The 17,728-nt window shown below is 39.7% G+C and overlaps 1 protein-coding gene across 1 annotated transcript; it reads left to right on the top strand.

The window, feature by feature from the left end:
- The first annotated feature begins 764 nt into the window (after positions 1-764).
- Positions 765-5,870, top strand: LOC137916040 (beta-1,3-galactosyl-O-glycosyl-glycoprotein beta-1,6-N-acetylglucosaminyltransferase-like). Its single transcript, XM_068759161.1, has 5 exons — positions 765-829; positions 1,833-2,363; positions 2,473-2,566; positions 3,129-3,533; positions 3,659-5,870. Exons 2-5 carry the CDS (start codon positions 2,056-2,058, stop codon positions 4,142-4,144), a joined length of 1,293 nt encoding a protein of 430 aa, XP_068615262.1. The 5' UTR covers positions 765-829; positions 1,833-2,055; the 3' UTR covers positions 4,145-5,870.
- The last annotated feature ends 11,858 nt before the right edge of the window (positions 5,871-17,728 follow it).

Raw genomic sequence — 17,728 nt, 5'->3', positions numbered from 1 at the left:
GTTTGCTGTGTATGGGGGGGCGCAAAATCATAATCTCGCCTAGGGCACCAAAATGGCTAGGGCCGGCTCAGCCTGAGCCACTTGGTTTTCTTGAATGCCATTCTTCAGTAAAACAGTAGAACTGTTACCTGATGCTGCTTTATCTTTTACACTTTTTAATTTATGTTTTCTTGATGTGTTGTTTGAGATTTGAGACAAATTGTTAGAGATTTACATGCAGAGATTTGACATTGTTCTCTGTGAGATGTGTTTGGTTTGGTTTTGTATTTTATATTATATAATATGTTTTTTGTAGCTAGCAGTGCAAAGAGGATTTAAATAAAGACATTTAATCAACATTTGATATATTGTATGCTTTTACATTAGTAGCTAATGTTACACAATGCACATGATTTTGTATTAAATTAATTTTGTCAACAACAACAACAAAAAACCTGAGGAGCCACTTGGGAGCTCGGCTCTTCTTCGTGAGCCGAGCCAAAAGAACCGGCTCTCTTAAAGGAGCCGGAATGCCCATCACTACTTCAAAACACACTCTTTAAAGATAAACTTTCAAATTGTTGGCTTCTGTAGTGAAAATGCTGTACATCCTATTTGTTTAACTATTAATTAAAAACCTCTTTCCCAACTTTACCTGACCTTGATAAATGATGAAATGTTTTATTTTGAAAAAACATTGACAGGAAGTCTTATTTCCGCAGCTGGCTCTGCCCTTAATAAGTTTAGACTTAAGAACATGTGTGTTCAAGCTGTTTGGAATAACGAGAGGCAATGCCAGAGGCGGACAAGGATGAACAATTAAGCTGATCTGCTGCGTGTGAACTCGCAGGTAGGACGTGCTTCCATGTTCCGTTGCTCTCTTTGAATTAAGTTGTAAATTATGTTTCTGATTTACTGGGTTTTTGACTAATCTTGACTCACTCAAAAAAAAAAAAAAAAAATGCTTTTACTTCCTTTTAAGTATTTAACAGCGAATCCTGTTCTCTAAATCCATGCTGTATGTGGTATTCTAGCACTGTCTTACTAAATTTTAAATAGAGGAGCTTTCATGATGAGTGAATAGCTGAGAATTCAGAATCTCATAAAGGACAGTCTGTTCCTTGATGACTTACCCTTTACTGGAATGTACTATACCTGGAAGAACAAGTTTATCGAGTAAAAATCAGTGCACAAAAATTCAAAGAAAGTGGTGGTGGGTTTTTTATTTATTTATTACATTCGAAGACGAATGAGATGCACCTTGTTTTGTGGTCACATTTACATTTTTTACAAGGTGGCAATTACAAAATGAAGGTGTGCTTGATACTTATCTTTGACATGGGTAGTCAGACAAAATTTTATATCATATAAAAATGTTTTTTGGCACATTTCATAACAAAGAAACAAAATATAATGGAATTTGTCCTGTTACATGCTTAGTGTTCTCTTTTGGTAAAAGTCAGGCTATCCTACGTAATATCTACCTTATGAATTTATTCCACGGTATGATTGTCTACTGTTTATTCCTGAATCCCATTTTTAAAAAACGTTTATTTTTATGTCTTTCTTTCTTTTTGATAATGAATCTTTGAATGGGAAAGGACTAGGGATATGTTTGATAAACATTAACTTTGCTCTATGGTCACCTTTGGTTTTACCTTAACAAGCCTGTTTGTTTTTTGTTTTTTATTTTTCTCTTTTTTTTTATTTTTATTTTTTCTCTTTTTTTTTTTTTTTACCTTGTTTGCATTCGTGCTCCACAGTGACGCACATAACGTCCGTCACTGCTAGAGTTCTATGCAATTTTTATTCCTGTTTGGTAAGGGAGTGATGCATCTTATCTTTTTTTCCAGGGGGCAATAAAACATGGAATCACTAATCTGACTGGATCCATGTAATGAAGAATCCATTTACACTGCAGAACTTCGTAAACATTTAAATTTACAGCCATGCTATAATGTGCAATAAATCCCATAATGTGGCATTGACCAGAAAACACTGTGCCGCAACAGCTTTTTAAATCAAGATTTTATATTGAAGAAGACTACTTTAGTTGCTCTAAAAGCCTCTCACGTAATGAAGCTGCTGAAACGAGGCGTGTTGCAACTGTTGCTGAAAAGTGCTTTCATTCTGGTATCATTCTGGATGCTTCTGCAAGTCCGGTTCTATGCCAAGGGCAGGCATCTTTCTGTCCTTTGGGGCTTCAGGTGGTTGGAGTACACAGGTGCCGATGGCAGACCAGAGAACGTGTGCAATTGTTCGGCAATATTCCGGGGAAAACTGGAGGCAATAGAACAGGCCAAAATGTTGGCCATCTCAAGAGATTTCCGCAAGAGTGTTCGAGTCCCTGATGAGTTTTATGTCAATACATGTAAAAACTGCAGGTGTGTAATTGTAAAAGTATAAACCATTACTACAATGTACTGAATTTAAAATTGTTTTTTTTTGGGCAATTTATTGGATGTAAGCTTTCTAAATATTATCTATTTGCAGGAAATTCAAAATAGACAGGAAATACATACTGTTCCCATTAAGTCAGGAGGAAGAGAATTTCCCATTGGCTTACTCTATGGTTGTGCATCAAAAGGTATGTAAATTTGAAATGTAATTTCAAATACAGTGTCACAATAGAGTGTCACAATTCACATTAAATTATGAGTGAAAGGGAGACGCCATCTATTATACAAATTAAGTTTGATGTATATCTATCTATGTATATATATACATGTATGTATGCATGTACGTGTATATAAAATCGCTATCTATGAGAAAAGACCAGTGCAATGTTGTCTGAACTTCAACAGGGTAAGTAAAAAAAAAAAAAAAGGTAGGTAATCAGGTTATTATTTTCATCCTTGATTGACAGACTTGAACAGGTTTGTAAAAACGCGAGACCGAACAATGTTTAACAAAAAGAATTTTATGGATCTGTTTCCTGATTCCACCACAGAATCTTATCACTCCCTTGTCTGTCCTGAAGGTCATTCATTATCTTCAAAGAAAAATCAGGGAAATAAATTAAGGAAGTCTCGAGATATTCTGTTAACTCGCAAAACACAAGCAGATAACGAAAACGACATCCTAAGCAAAGTTAATCAAAATATAAAGAAATGTTGTCAAAAAGTCTTTTTTTTCTTCTTATATTTTAGGTGCAGACTTTTGAGAGACTGCTGCGGGCGATCTATGCTCCTCAAAATTTTTACTGCATCCACGTGGACACAAGTGCAGAGCCTTCAGTCATCTCTGCCATCAGTGCCATTGCTTCCTGTTTCCCTAACGTCTTTCTGGTCAGCAAGCCTGTGAATGTGGTCTATTCTGCTTGGTCTCGCGTTCAGGCTGACCTTAACTGTATGGCTGACCTCTATAATATCAGCACAAAATGGAAATACTTCATCAACCTCTGTGGCCAGGACTTCCCTATAAAAACCAACTTGGAGATTGTGAAGACGCTGCAGTCGCTGAGGGGCGGCAACAGCATGGAGTCAGAAAAAATGCATGAATCTAAGAAGTGGAGAGTGTTAAATTCTCACCAGATAATTGATAACACAGTCCAGGTATGGAGCTTTATGTTATATATCTCTGTTCATTATTTGCATTTTTAATATTACGCAGCCTTTCTGTTCAGATTGGCCTTGATGAGCATCACATCATATGAATTAACCATTTAAACATTTGTCAGGGGACTGGACAAAAAAAGGCACCACCGCCATTCGATCTGCCTATTCTGTCAGGAAGTGCCTACATTGTGGTTAACCGAGGCTACGTCCGCAGCGTGTTGGAGGACAACCGAATACGTCAACTGATTGTTTGGGCCAACGATACCTACAGTCCCGACGAGTTCATCTGGGCTACCATTCAGCGAATGCCTGGTGTTCCCGGATCAACAAGGCCCAGCATCAAGTATGACATGACAGACATCAATGCACTTGCACGGCTGGTGAAGTGGAGTTGGCACGAGGGCTCGGATAGATCACTTGATGCAGTGTACCCAGAATGTCAAGGCAGCCATGTCAGGGCAATATGTGTGTATGGTGCAGGAGACCTCAGGTGGATGCTTGAACAGCATCACCTCTTTGCCAATAAGTTTGACGTAGATACAGATTCTATAGCTGTCTACTGCTTGGAGAAGTATCTGAGACAAAAAGCATTGTCTGAAATGCAGTAGATGCGTCAAGAGTTTACTTTTGCACTACATAAGGTAGTGAAATGATTTCACAGAGAGGTGTGTATATATAAAAGAGAGACTGTTAGGGAGGAAAACACATATTTTTAATGAATTAAACCATGTCACATATTTGACAATAATTTAAGACATTGCAAGCAAGAAAAAAAGTTTACAAATATAGGAACTCATGCACACACAAACCATTGGAAAATTACAATTCTGCTTTTCAGTCATCAGATTAGAGCAATCTCAAACAGTAGTAATACACTACTGCAGCTTTTTAATGATTTCATGCTGTATTATACCAACACTAAGCAAGTTTAAAGAGTTCACCAATTCTTTAGTGTGTAAATCATATTTCTTTTAATTTAATTTAAGTACTGATGTTTGTTTTGTCTTTCAGTCCCTGTCTACTTTTATAAGCTTTCAAGGTTTGGTCGCATCAAGCTCATCATCCTACACTTGCACCTAACATATTAATTTATTCCTTGGAAAAAGTAAATAAATAGTGGATTAAAAAGAATTTAAGATAAGTACTCGTGAATAAGAAGGAAACATTTTACTGTCCATGTGTTACTTAAATGTGCTATTTTAGAGATGGAGAGGCAAACACCTGCAGTGAGCAACATGTGCATTATGGAGGGTTTATTTTTTTATTATGTGAAATATTTGATATTTAACATTGTCAAAGCAAAGTGAGGGTAAAAAAAACAAACTATAATATAATAAAAGAATCACCCTAACCTCCATAGTACGCTAGACTGTGCCTCGACAACAATTTTTTCATTCCTCATCTCTGATACACACACACACACAATTTTTGAGTATTCAGATCCAAACAACCTCAAACTGTTGCAAATGACAACATGCAACATTTTACTGCAGGTACTGATATCTGCTTTATGTTTTGCTTCCTTTACAAAGTGGTCCTTAATTTTCTACGCAAGTCTTTTAATGATTGTATTACATGTTGAAAGAGGTTGACAAGGTGTTGCAACATGAACTGCCCCATTGGTATGTGACAAAACAAAATGAACAGGTTTGTACAGTTCAGTGTTATCCTGTGGGTGTATCTGCATGTTTGTGGGTGGGCTTTTCCATTGTATAAGATTTTTATTTTTCTATTTACAAGGTCTATTTTTTATTCTTCGAAGTGAATTACGTAGGAATGAAATAATTAAAGATGAAGTTATAGAAATTAAAAGCTATCAATCCATGATCTGTGTTAACATACAGTGGGAGGGGATAAATCATTGTCCCTTCAGCACAGTGACAGTCTCTGCATTGTAAATGCAGTCGTATAATTCAGCACCCTCAAGTTTGCACTCCTCTCAATAAACAAGAAAATGCCTGATGTTTTGTAGAACGTCTTCCTTTCTAAACCTGGCGCAAGTAGTTGGTGTAGTGTTGATTACATGCCAATCACATCATCCTGCCAGGTGGATCACAGCCAGATGCTTCAGCAACACGGCTGCAGCACATTGCGGCAAACTAGCAGGCAGCAATCATGTCATTGTCAAACAATGGAGTTCCCCTTCTTGTCAGCCCTGGTATGAGAGGAGGTGAGACCGTGAGAGAGAGAGAAACGGATGTCATGAGATTATTCAGTAAACTAAACAGTCATGAAGTTCATACCTCTGGAAATACTAAAAACAAGTCCAGCTGCAGATGATGTATGGTCCTAACTGAAATGAGACATTAACTAGAAAAGCACTCGGAGGGTGCAGACCTCCGCTAAGCAGCTCAATACGCTCAAAATTAGATTTACGGTACTCCGTCCACATGGTGATCTGGATAATCAGATTGTTCTTGGTATCTAAATTGTTCTTGGTATCTTTACACATCCAGATTAAATTTATTGGTGAGGGAGAGGCCCCCATCCTACGTGACTGTGTCAAAGTCCATAAACATTGGTCAATAATCAACCGAGAGATTGAGGAGATAATTACCGTAATTAACTGCAATGTTAAAGAAACTTCCAAAGTGATCCAGGATCCAGGATCTCTTCTGGATCTGTGCCAGAATTTAATCATATGTTCCTGGTAATTCCCAACATTTCCTGAACATTTCATCCAGAACTTTGAGTTCTAGCACTGCTCTTAAATGTATAGGGTGGATGATGAAAGATGACTGAAAGAAGACACTTCTCCGTGACAGTTTGGCTATTTCTTTTTTCTGCCTTTATTATTTTTTTATATACCATTGTGTATATATATTTATTTAATCTATATAAAGATTTCCCATCAGCAGTTGTTAGTTATTTAAATGATTGCTTTAAGGGTTATGTCATTGCCCATACTTCTTTTTTGTTGATTGACTCAGTTTAGTTGATCTAAAATTCTGCTCTGCCAACCGATGTCCTGCCTCTCTGTCTCTTGAGCTGCTTTTACAGTGAATTGCATTTTTCCATTTCAGGATGAATACATTTCCTTTTCCTCTTGTTATTTGTCTCTGAGTCCACTCCCTGACAGAGAAAAATGACCCACGACTTACTCAGTTGCTGTGTCTTTCAGTTTCGTATCCAGTCTGGTTAGAAAGCAGAGAACAATAGTTAGTAAAAGAAGTAAGGTCTGACCCTTTTGCAAGAATAAAAGCTTAAATTTAAACTTTATTGTTAAGAAAAGGATACAGACGACCTTGAGACATTTTTGCAAGTCTATTGATTTCTGGTCTGCTAAAATGTGCCTGGCTTTATTATGGAGTGAGATTACAGAATGTATTATCGTACTTGCCAATCATGATAATCTTAGACAAAGAATTCTTGTATCAGTGATTTTTGTTTCCTTGTTCCCTGTCTCCAACAAAGGGAGAAATCGGAATCTCTATTATTCTAGATATCATTTAGACCTGTCAAATAATAGCTTTTGACAGGTCATGATTATACATGGGTTGTATTAAGAAAGATGGATCCTGTTATACAATTTGAAATCCCTAAATAAACATCTGCTTATATTTCTGGAAACTAAAGTGAAGACGTAAGAAAATAAGTAGAGATGAAATAAATATTACAGCAACAAGAAAATCTTATTGTCAGTAGATGGAAAATATTGTCAGTTTATGGTTCAAATAATTTACCATCACTGTGCCGAATGCGTCGTTTCCTCGTGTGTGGCCATCAGAAGTTGAATTGCATATTTATATCCTTTGTTAAATATCAAAGTATATCTACCTCCAAACGGACACAGGCTGACTCACTTGACAATGTTGGGTGGAATGTGGACATACTCCATTGGGATGATGTCTCCAAGCTCCTGCAGACTATGCACATACTTGATCTTACTGCTGAACTTGGAGCTGTAGAAAACCAGAATGATAAATGTCCGTAATGTGTGTTCACATGAGTTCATTCAAGTAGAGTGATGGGGTAAGCTGACCCTGGATTCCCAATGGAATCAATTGGTCTTCTTAGAAATAGATGAAATACTGTACTGTATTTTTTTATTTTATTATACTGACGTCAAATACTACTGTAATAAACCCATAGATGGGAATAGTCAAATACCGTGTCCTGGAAAATCATACTTGTTAAGTGTACACTTTCTGTCACTATTAATATTTTCACATCCTTTCCTGCATAACGTGTATTCTACAGCTTGGGGTGTCATCTAAATATAAAGTAGAACAGTGAGACCTTATGAAGGGTCTGGTGATTCCCAGCAAAGTCCGAGTGAACCAGGACGGATGGACAATGATGAACATTTTCAGGTTTTTCTTCAATCTGGGAGACAAAAGCAGAATAAATAAAGCAAAAAAGTGTAACTTATGAACAAATATTGCTCAAGACGGATACATCTAACTCATTCACTTATTATAAAGCGCAGATAGAGGATAGATGGAAGAGGAGTTTAGGCAGACCATATGCTGAAGAAATCTCACTGCATTATCACAGTAAATGGGCGTGCAAAGTAGACGCACACTATGCAAAATCTTCGTTTTGAATCGTTTAAAAAGAAGTTGGTACAGGTGCGCCATCTGCTGGTCTATATACAAAACTGCTGAGGCGTGATGGAATTAAGTTCTATAAGTATTATATGTGTGGAGAAGGTTGATTTGCTGTGGCGACCCCTCAGGGGACAAGCCGAAAGTACAGCAGTCGTAGTGAAAAAAGAGAAACGGGCATTATCTGGTTGAGGAACATAAATCATTGTGTGGTTAAACATCGCAGTTACACCTCTATACATTACCGGTGCGCGTCTGATCATTTTACCTCCTGTCTATCATTTGGTAGCACTTTTTCATCCATGTAAATCCAGGCATCCTCCTGCGAGGCGTGGCACCGTCCAGGTAAACAATCATGTAATCCTCGGCCACCATGAGCTCCAAGGTACTGATTACATACCTGCACACATATGGGATTTGAGAACTCTGTATGATGCTCGTGTTAGACATGAATGTGTGTGACAAGTCTGGCCAGTGGAGTGGATGTTGTTACTGATGGCCGTACTTTGTGAATGAAACACGGTTGGGTGAAAGTTTCAGCTTTCTAAATGATTCATTGACAAGTCCCCGTATTTTTGTTCACACAGTGTACTGTTGTTTTACTCACAGAAAAAGGTTTTCCATTATATAATTGTAATTGTCACAGTTGCTGTCTGGTAGGAAACATGCTGCAAACACGATGATGGCATGCTCTTCAGCATAAAAACCTGAAAAGATAAATACAGAAAAGGCTTGCTAATACGGCGGATGCAAATTTTATAGTCTTCATACTGATCATGATTTGGCGTCGAAGCATCTTCTGACCCTCCACCTCTCCACATGTAGTGCACGTTGGACTTATATGTGTCCTTTCAAGTCAATGCCTCAAATGAGCAGGGAGGAAGTTTTTACTGTAATGTCCATAAAAATAATGATGAAATTCATCGTTCATTATATTAAATGGTTGAAGAACATACTGCAGAATGCTGAGGAGGCTGCAAACTCGGTAAGAGAATCAATACAATTCAAAAATAAGCAATGCAATCATTCTATTGCATGTCCCTTGAATGACGTTATCTGCTGCTAAATGTTCATCAGGAATAGGAGCTATGGAACAGGAGGCCTACCTCCATGAGAAATGACTCTTTTGTAAGGCTCAATGCACTTCATATCGATACGATGCTCCTGCTCTCCCACCACGACGCTCCTCCACAACCTGCCATCCTTGCTCTCCTCAGACTCGGCATCCAAATCGGACTCCTCTGAGTCTGCTGTGACATAAAGACAGTTGACATGAACACATTTATTTGTATTTTCTCTTACAAGAATACACAATTAAAAAAAATCTTTATTTATTACACATTGGTAAAACAATATTTAGTGTACAATGTCAGTGCATTTGTGTGTCTGACTGTGTGCCCAGTTATTCACATTTGTATTTACGGATTGTCTCTGACCGTCTAAGCCGGCTTCATCCGATGTGTCCAGCTCATCTATGTTGACCTCTTGGTCATCGCCGGTATCCAAGGCCTCATCCTCTGTGTCCAGGGCATCTTCTGAAACAAAAAAAAAGACCACTCAGTGAGGCCTAGCGACGCATTCGCTGGTGGAGCTGCCAGCTCTCTCCTTCGGCTGTACACACCTGAGACATCTGCAGAGGAGGGCACATCTAGTCAAAAAGAGACGGTGTTACTTTTTATTCGAGAGATGTAAATCAAATTCTGCTGAGGTAGACACGAACAGAGTAAGTTTACCTTGCTGTTTATTTACCTTCTCTGTTACCCATCCCATCAAAAGCTCCCTCACTATTGGTCTTTTTCATCATCATCATCATCCCTGCGGCGCCCTCTGCCATTTTGGAGTGTCTGCTAGGAATAGTAGAAATAAAAGAATGAGCGACAGCATTAGATAGATACGGCTACAAATAGTACTACAAAGAAAAATAATCAAACCTTAATGGGGAAATTTGAAAGCTCACCTTTCCAGGAGAAAGTGAACATATTCCTCCGGCACATACTGTGCATGATCTTCCCTCTGAGGCTGGACATCATATTGGTAGAATGGCTGTTCCTCAAACTGGTAACGAGGCTGCTCGGATTCGTACAGACTCTGTCCATCAGCTTGATCCCGAGAGAACTGGAGTTCAGAAGCGCCCCTTAAACTGGAGTCGTCTCCATGCTGGCTTTCAGCCATATGTTGAAACTTTGAACCTGCGTCACCCAGGCTGGACTCCGTATTAACTCCATGTTTGTGACGGCTCTCGGCTTGTTCGTCTCTGTACTGCATCGCTGAGGCTGCAGTTGCAAATTCAGCATAAACATCTGTGGCATTGTGCTGCCTATTGGATCTGATATCGACGTAGGCAGGCGGGGAGCTCTGGTTTTCAGTTCTTTGGTCAATGTGGTGGTAGTTGTAGCCATATTGGGTTTGACCCTGAGGTACAGTCTCACACTCCATCCACTTGTATGCCGCATTTTCATTGGTTGGCAGGGAGTAAAATTGTGAGGTCACATCTTGGTGTCTTCTTTGAATAGAATGAAGGATGGTAAATTGGAGCAGAGAGGAGAGATAAAAATATATATATTGTAAATACGAATTGTATGCAGTAAATCGGAATCAATGAGATATATATTCAAAAATGTACAATATCAGTCAATAGTAGCAATCAGACATTTAAACAGCTCAGTTATTTCTCATTAGATTCCAAAAACAAATTAAGTCTAGTTGTGACTTTCAAAATTCAAGGCACATATACAAGCTTTAGCAAAGGTTCAGTCAGGACGATGATTGTCTGGGTATCTACCTGGCCTCTCCTCTCCTCGCCTTTACTTCCCGTTTTTGTCTCAATGTTGTTGTTTTTTCTGTGTGTAAGCATGTGTGCCGGCCGTGCCCTTCGAATTCCCTCTCCTTCGATCCACTTGCAGCTGCTCAACGAGCGGCTCTCGTATTTAAACATCAGATACATTTTGGGAGTAAGTTTAAATGAATCCTCAGTCAGAAGGACCATTGCTTTGCCGTCTCCATCCATAGTTTATTTCTGATAACAGCCCGTCATTCACACCCGTCATGCCTACTCCGCCTTAATTTATTCTCATCAGTCGCCACCACATGTCTGGACTCCAGGGTTTTTATATTGATGCTACTCTGGGCAGACACCCTTCAATTACAAGCTCCCCAAAGACTTTTGGACAGACTAATTATCACAAATCATCTGCTGTAATAAACAAAATGTCTTGATTGAAGCACTGTGATAGACGCTCCTTGTGATTGACAGGGAGGGTTAAGTGCCAGAAAGTGCAGCACAGTCGGCGAAAGCACAATATCAACACGGTGCTTTCAAGCATTTCAAACAAATATGCAATCCAAACGTTTTCTGAGGGAGTACATTTAGCACATTTGTTAGGCCCAAGGAACACACAAACATGGAATTGTTTGTTTTCAAGAAAAGTCCAAGAAGTATTATTTTTAAGTGTCTGAGTTTTCAGAAAAGCGCTATATAAATAAAATGTATTATTACTATTATTGTTATTTAAGCCATAAAAAGTATAAGAAACAAGATTCTGCTTTACAAGTCAGCAACAAATTTCCTTCAAATACATACAATACCTTGTAATACATATCTGCACCAATAATATCAGTAATAATCTGCCTAATATACAGTATATATTTAATCATTACACAGACACTAACAACACAGATATTAATATGCAATATAATCTTCCCTAATACCGAGTTAAAGCTGAACGGACAGACCTTCATTGTCTGCTCTATGCTCTTATTTATGCACAGCCTTTCATGCATACACTCACACCTACACCTTGTGGAGCAGTAGGGGACTGTTACCATTAGCGGTGGTGGGGCTTCAGCAGTAATGAGGCAGGTAATGCATATTTAATGAGGCATAAGCAGTTTATAAACACAAACGGTGAGTAGCAGATTAAAGCTTGTTGCCTAACACATGAAATACAACCAGGCGTACAAGCACGGGTGTCTCATATACACAAACACACCTATTTCTGTCACCCCACCCCCCCAAACACACACACATGTTCTTTCACCAACTGACTGGATTTGAATTTCTGTTATGAACACAAGTAAATATGCTGGGAGGCTACTTTAACTGCTTTCATTTGTACTTTGTGCTCAAAGCAAATTCTCACACACCACAAATGTGCGGCTAGATATACAATCAGTATACTTTCAAGACATGTAAGATTTTCGTGTATTTTGTACAATTAATGTTTACCAACCCTTTGAGGATGAGTGCCCACGTGACACAAATTATACTTTTTTAATGAATTATTTGCACGATTTTTAGTAACTTTTTAATATACTGAGACAGAAGTAGAACAACTTTGAGATTAAGACATAAATATTTCATTTGAGAAGCATGTCTTACCTTAGAGCGGCTGAATAACTATCTTGAGAAGAGTCATGGTCTCCAAGCTGTTGTTCAGTTGGCCATTCATCACAATCATGAGTACTTTTTGGTTGTTCATCAAAACAAGTCTTAGTATTCTGCAGGAATGTGTCTCTCTCAGGGTCAAATGTCTGTAAATCTGTTTGTTGAAATGAAGAACCTCCAACTAATTCCTCAGTGAAATCCAGCAGATCAGTACGCCCTACCTGTTGTCCCTCTTCCATCTTGCTTTGTGCTGATGTCAATTTTGGTAGAGTAGTGTGATCTGTATTTGATTCTTCCTCATGCTCTTCCTCATCGTTCTCTTCTTCCATTAAATCCCCAGAAAATGGTAAACCAAGTCCCCTTTCAGGTGAAATGCTTGATTCACTTAAAGGGGTGCAAATTAAAGAGCTGGTGTGGGAGACTGAACTGTTTGTAAGTACAGGGGACTGCGTTTCAGATGTGGCCTGAGGAGTGTCCTGTCCCGCTAACTGACCACCCATGACTGGCAATTGACCAAAAGAAGTAGGACAAGTTGGAGTTATAGAAGGTGATTGCCCACCCTCGTCTGAATCTTCCATAGAGATCTGTGAATGAACATAAACCTCCTCTCTGGCTTTAAGGAAGTGGTCCGATGGATATCGTAACCACGGAGAGACACTACCAGGCACAGTGTTTGATTTATCGTGATAGTTTCCTTCTTCTGCCTGTGCTTTACAACGCACCGAGTGATTGGAACTGATCATTTCAGGTGCTGTGTGATGGTCGGTGGCATTATTAAGGCTTGCTTGGTCGTGAGATGATGGGGTATCTGCCCTGTCAGCACTTCCCCTCTTCTGGTTTTGCCTATCTTTTTCTGTGTTGTCCCGGTGCTCTCTATTTGCAGCCTGGACCTGGCTTTGTAGCACTGTGGCAGCATAGGACAGCATGCTAAATGTTTCCATGGATTTTTTTGTTCCCTTTGATTGTCTGCCAGCCGGTGTAGGCCGATCGCGGCACTCTTTCGCAACATCTTTTACAGTGCCAGAGACAATGATGTATTCCATTTCAAGCCCTGATGATGAATCTCCATCCGAATTGGACCTGAGATCATCTTGACTACCTGGGCGAAGGCTGTCAGGGCTATACTTTTGTGTGTCTCGTTCACCGCCAGAGCTGGAACTTAGAGATATGGTTTCTGTTGTTTTAGCCTCCATAATTCCAACACTCCCGCTGCTAGGATCTCCTAGTCTTTCTGAGGAAAGTCCATCCTCACTGAGGACCATTGTGCTCAGCATGTCACATGATGGTGAAACCGACTCAGACTTATTATGTTTCTCAAAAAGAAAATGGTCTCTCTCAAGAAGACTTGTGGATAATGACTGCTCAGTCTGAAAGTGAGTAGCAGTAAAGTTTCCCGGATCTGACACAGTGTCTGGTGTGTCAGTGGAGTAGTCCACTAGAACAAATGGAGAACCATGACTTGTTTGTTCTACCCATTCATCTTCCTCTGATGTTTCTTCACTTTTGTTGACATACTTAGTCTCTGTTGAACTTCCACCACTTTGAATCACGTGACCCAACTCACTCGTTCCCTCAAAGAGGAACACCTGTTTCTCGAGGTGTTGTTTGTCTGAAAAGCCTTCCTGGTATTGATTATACTTCTCATCTCTCTCAGTAGGTTTCCTCACAGCCACAAAAGGGCTAGACTGCCCCTCTAGCTCTATCATGTCTACCGCAGGGCTAGCAAAGCTTTCGGGTGAATTGGTCAGACTCCAAGTGTCAGCCCCAAGATTGTCATATTCTGAAGTAGACGTTACCATGGCAGGGACCTCGGGGCTGTCAGTACCATAGTACAGTAAAGTCCTGCCTTCTGAATGTTCAGGTGCCAAGTTAGACTGTTGGCTTTGAATACTTTGGATGCCATTATCACTTTTTTCCTCACCCTGTGTTTTACTTTCAGCCACCTCTATGACTATTTTCACATTGGGTTCAATGGCTCTCCATCTCCCTTCTGCAAAATTCTGACTGAGCTCTTTCTTCATGCATTCTTCCATGTCGATATTTTTGTCCTTTTCCATCTGGTTGTTTTTATCTGTCTCAGGAGAATCATTGGCATCCAATGAGCTTACATGACTAAGGTCCTTTCCATTATCCGGTTCTTCAGGGCTTGCAATTGTGGAGGAGCTGTCTTCTCTTATGGTGGTGTTCCACATGACCATTCCACCATCAGGGAATCCTTGCGGACTTTCCATGGATACACTTGTACCAATATTGGGGTTCGCCCCACTGAAAGAACCTGAGGTTTCAGACAAATTGTCAGGTGTCGTCAGAGGTGACAGGCTGTCGTCTCTGATTGTCATATTCCACATATCTAGTGATTCTGGGTAAGAAGTGGAGGTTCCACTATCTGATTTGAGAAATCCCTTCTGAGCTGAGTATGTCCAGAAGTCTAGGAGTTCCTTTTGTCTGTCTGCTTTTCTTCCTTGTGCCCCTTCATCCTCTTCTTTTGATGTGTCTGGCGTTAACATGCTCAGTATGACTTTCTTTTTTGGCAATAATGGTGTTTTTTCTTTAATTCCAGTGACCTCAGTTCTGCATTTTCCAATTAAGCTCTCTTCTGGTGGTGTCAACTGCAAATACTGATCCTGAAATACAGAATCTGGGTTCCAGTTGTCAAGTGATTCAGTCTGCTCAGTGATGAGACTGAGCATTGGTTCAAGGGTCTTTCGTCGTTGGTTCTCTGACTTTAAGATCTCTTCTCTGCTTTCTCCATCGGCTATATCATCAATTAATTTTTCCTCTCTGACTTCCTCTATAATATTATCTGGACACTCAGGTTCCTTGGTCCTTTTCCTGGCATTATTACTACTTGTTGACAATGCACCTGTTATGTCAAAACCAAGTTCATCCCAGGTCTCTGACAACGACGAAGACAAACTGTCCTTGTGCTGCAGCCTTTTCATCCTTTCGACTACATCTTCTGGAAAGAAACTGAGTCCACAATTGCTGGGTGGACAGCTGCCTACCACACTGTTGACTGGGGTTGGAGGGACCAGAGTGTCAGTCACATCATTGCTATGGATTTGACCGTGGTGGTCAAGAGAAGAATTTCTATTTTCAAGCCTGCTCAGTGAATTACGAGCTGAGAAATCCAGCAAGCTCAATTCTTGAAGTTCTGAAAAGCTGGAGCTCTCTGCTCTTTTTTCACTCCCTCTTACTCTCAAGTTTGCCAGTTCCCCTCCTGTTGGTGTAGATTGGTCAGTTGTATTCGGAGGGTCAAAACTAAACAGGTCGATGTTTTCGTTCTTATTTCTGCTGGAGCGGTGCTTCATTCTCTCAGGTGGGAGAGGAGGGGAAAGGGATGATAACCCCATGGAAGAAGGATTTCTCAGTAAGAGTCCTCCTGGCCCTCCTCCGGCTATATTTTCACCAATGGAGCTGTCGTCACTGAGGAACACTGAACTCTCCTTGGAGGAGCGGCTGCTGCGGATGGTAGTCATACCGCTGTCAGGGCTAACAAGATCCCCACCAACACCAACTCCTACACCTCCTGCATCCTCTCCATCATCTTCTGCTACACTATACATAGACATAAAACAACAGTTATTTAGTTTTGTCAGTCTCTGCCTAATGGCCGTGCATAAATAATGCTGAATCTCAGATTTCAGTTTTAATGATTTTAACTGCACCTGAATTAAATAAATTTGTGTTCGGCATTGAATTACCTTGTTAGTGCCACCACGTCAGTGCTGCCTCCCTCCATTCTCTCAAAATCAGACCCATCCATGTCATTGATACCTGACGATGCCTGGGAGAACTCTATGCTGCCTGCCACTCCCTCTGTGGAAGAAGTTCTGCTGCTGGGGTGGCAGGCTAATATCGAGCTCCGCCTGTCAACAAAGTGCTTGAGGAGACTCTGTATTTCTCCTACCAGCACAGGAGTACCAGAAGATAAGGAGGTGTTAAGAGGGATGTGGTATACTTGGAGACTCCCTCTGGCCTCCAGATCACCAGAGAGTGACCAGCTGGGTGACTCTTCCAACTCGCAGCAGATCTGCAATGAAAGCTCCTGTGTTGTATTACTGTAGCATATCTTGTTTGTCTAAAATATCAAGAAAAATACTGAAATAAAATAAGAAATATGTCAGTACAGTTTATATTTGCGGGTATCGGTCGGAGTTATCTCATAGAATGATGTCTAGCAAGTGGAAGCATACGAGTTTCACTCTTGCCGTATCATTTGTATGTTTGTGGTCTTACATTTTTCATTTACCTGGGTCAAAATAGCCTTGTTGTTTGAGTAGACAGCCACCTGCTGGTAGGGATGATGAAGTTCATCAGTGATGGACAAGAGAACCACCAAACCGTCATAACTATGACGTTCAGTGAAGGATTTCAGCCCATGCCAGTCATCATTCCAATCCTGAAGGAGAAACAAAAAAAGGGACAAATGAATAGAATGACGGGCCGCAAGGGATCAAGATGTACCGTATAAGACAAGCTTTGTACAGTTCCAGCATGACAAAAAACATTAAATATTGTCAAACTATTAAAATGTATTCACATTTTTAATAAACATTTCCTCACATCGTACTGTGCATGACTTAATTATTTTATGTAAAATTGAAGTTAAAAGTAAGTCTTCATCTGCAGCAATGAGAGACGATGCTTTCAAGCACACAGAGGGGTAAGAGAGACACTTTGTGATTTATTGTTGAAAATTAACTGTTTACTCTTAAAACAACCACCATGCACACATTATGGTAATTGTGTGGAAGGAAAAGTGATTGATGGATGTAAAGTTGCCTTAATTAATTTTTTTGTTTGTCAAGGAAAGTTGTTTTTTCTTTCCTTCTTAAATAATTAACACTGTTGAATTTGCAAAGCAGTGATACTTAAAGTCAGCAAAATGAGACTTGTGAATATTTGCTTGATTAATCTAAATTTGCTGGCTAATTGATTGTTTTCTGAAGTACTGAAAATTGTTGACATGCTCCTTTTAAGGCAACTTTAAATAAAAGTAGTGTATTGTAGTAAAGCCAAAAGATGAATGACATGTTTAATATTACTGTGATAATCTTCAAAACATAAAACATACTTCCTTTTTTTATTATCTCACCTGTCTAAATGGATGTTTCTGCTACATGTTGAAAGTATTTGCATTTTACAGTGTGTGTGTGGTCTTTCTCTCTCCTTGACAGTGTATTTGTATGGGTCCATCGAAAGTGATTGATGAGCACTGGAGGCGCAGTATCTGCCCAGGCTGTGTCAATATTAACCTG

The sequence above is a fragment of the Brachionichthys hirsutus genome, unplaced genomic scaffold, assembly GCF_040956055.1.
Source record: "Brachionichthys hirsutus isolate HB-005 unplaced genomic scaffold, CSIRO-AGI_Bhir_v1 contig_707, whole genome shotgun sequence".
NCBI lineage: Eukaryota > Metazoa > Chordata > Actinopteri > Lophiiformes > Brachionichthyidae > Brachionichthys > Brachionichthys hirsutus.
The sequence above is the reverse complement of the archived record's forward strand: the minus strand, read 5'-3'. Positions and strand labels throughout refer to the sequence as shown.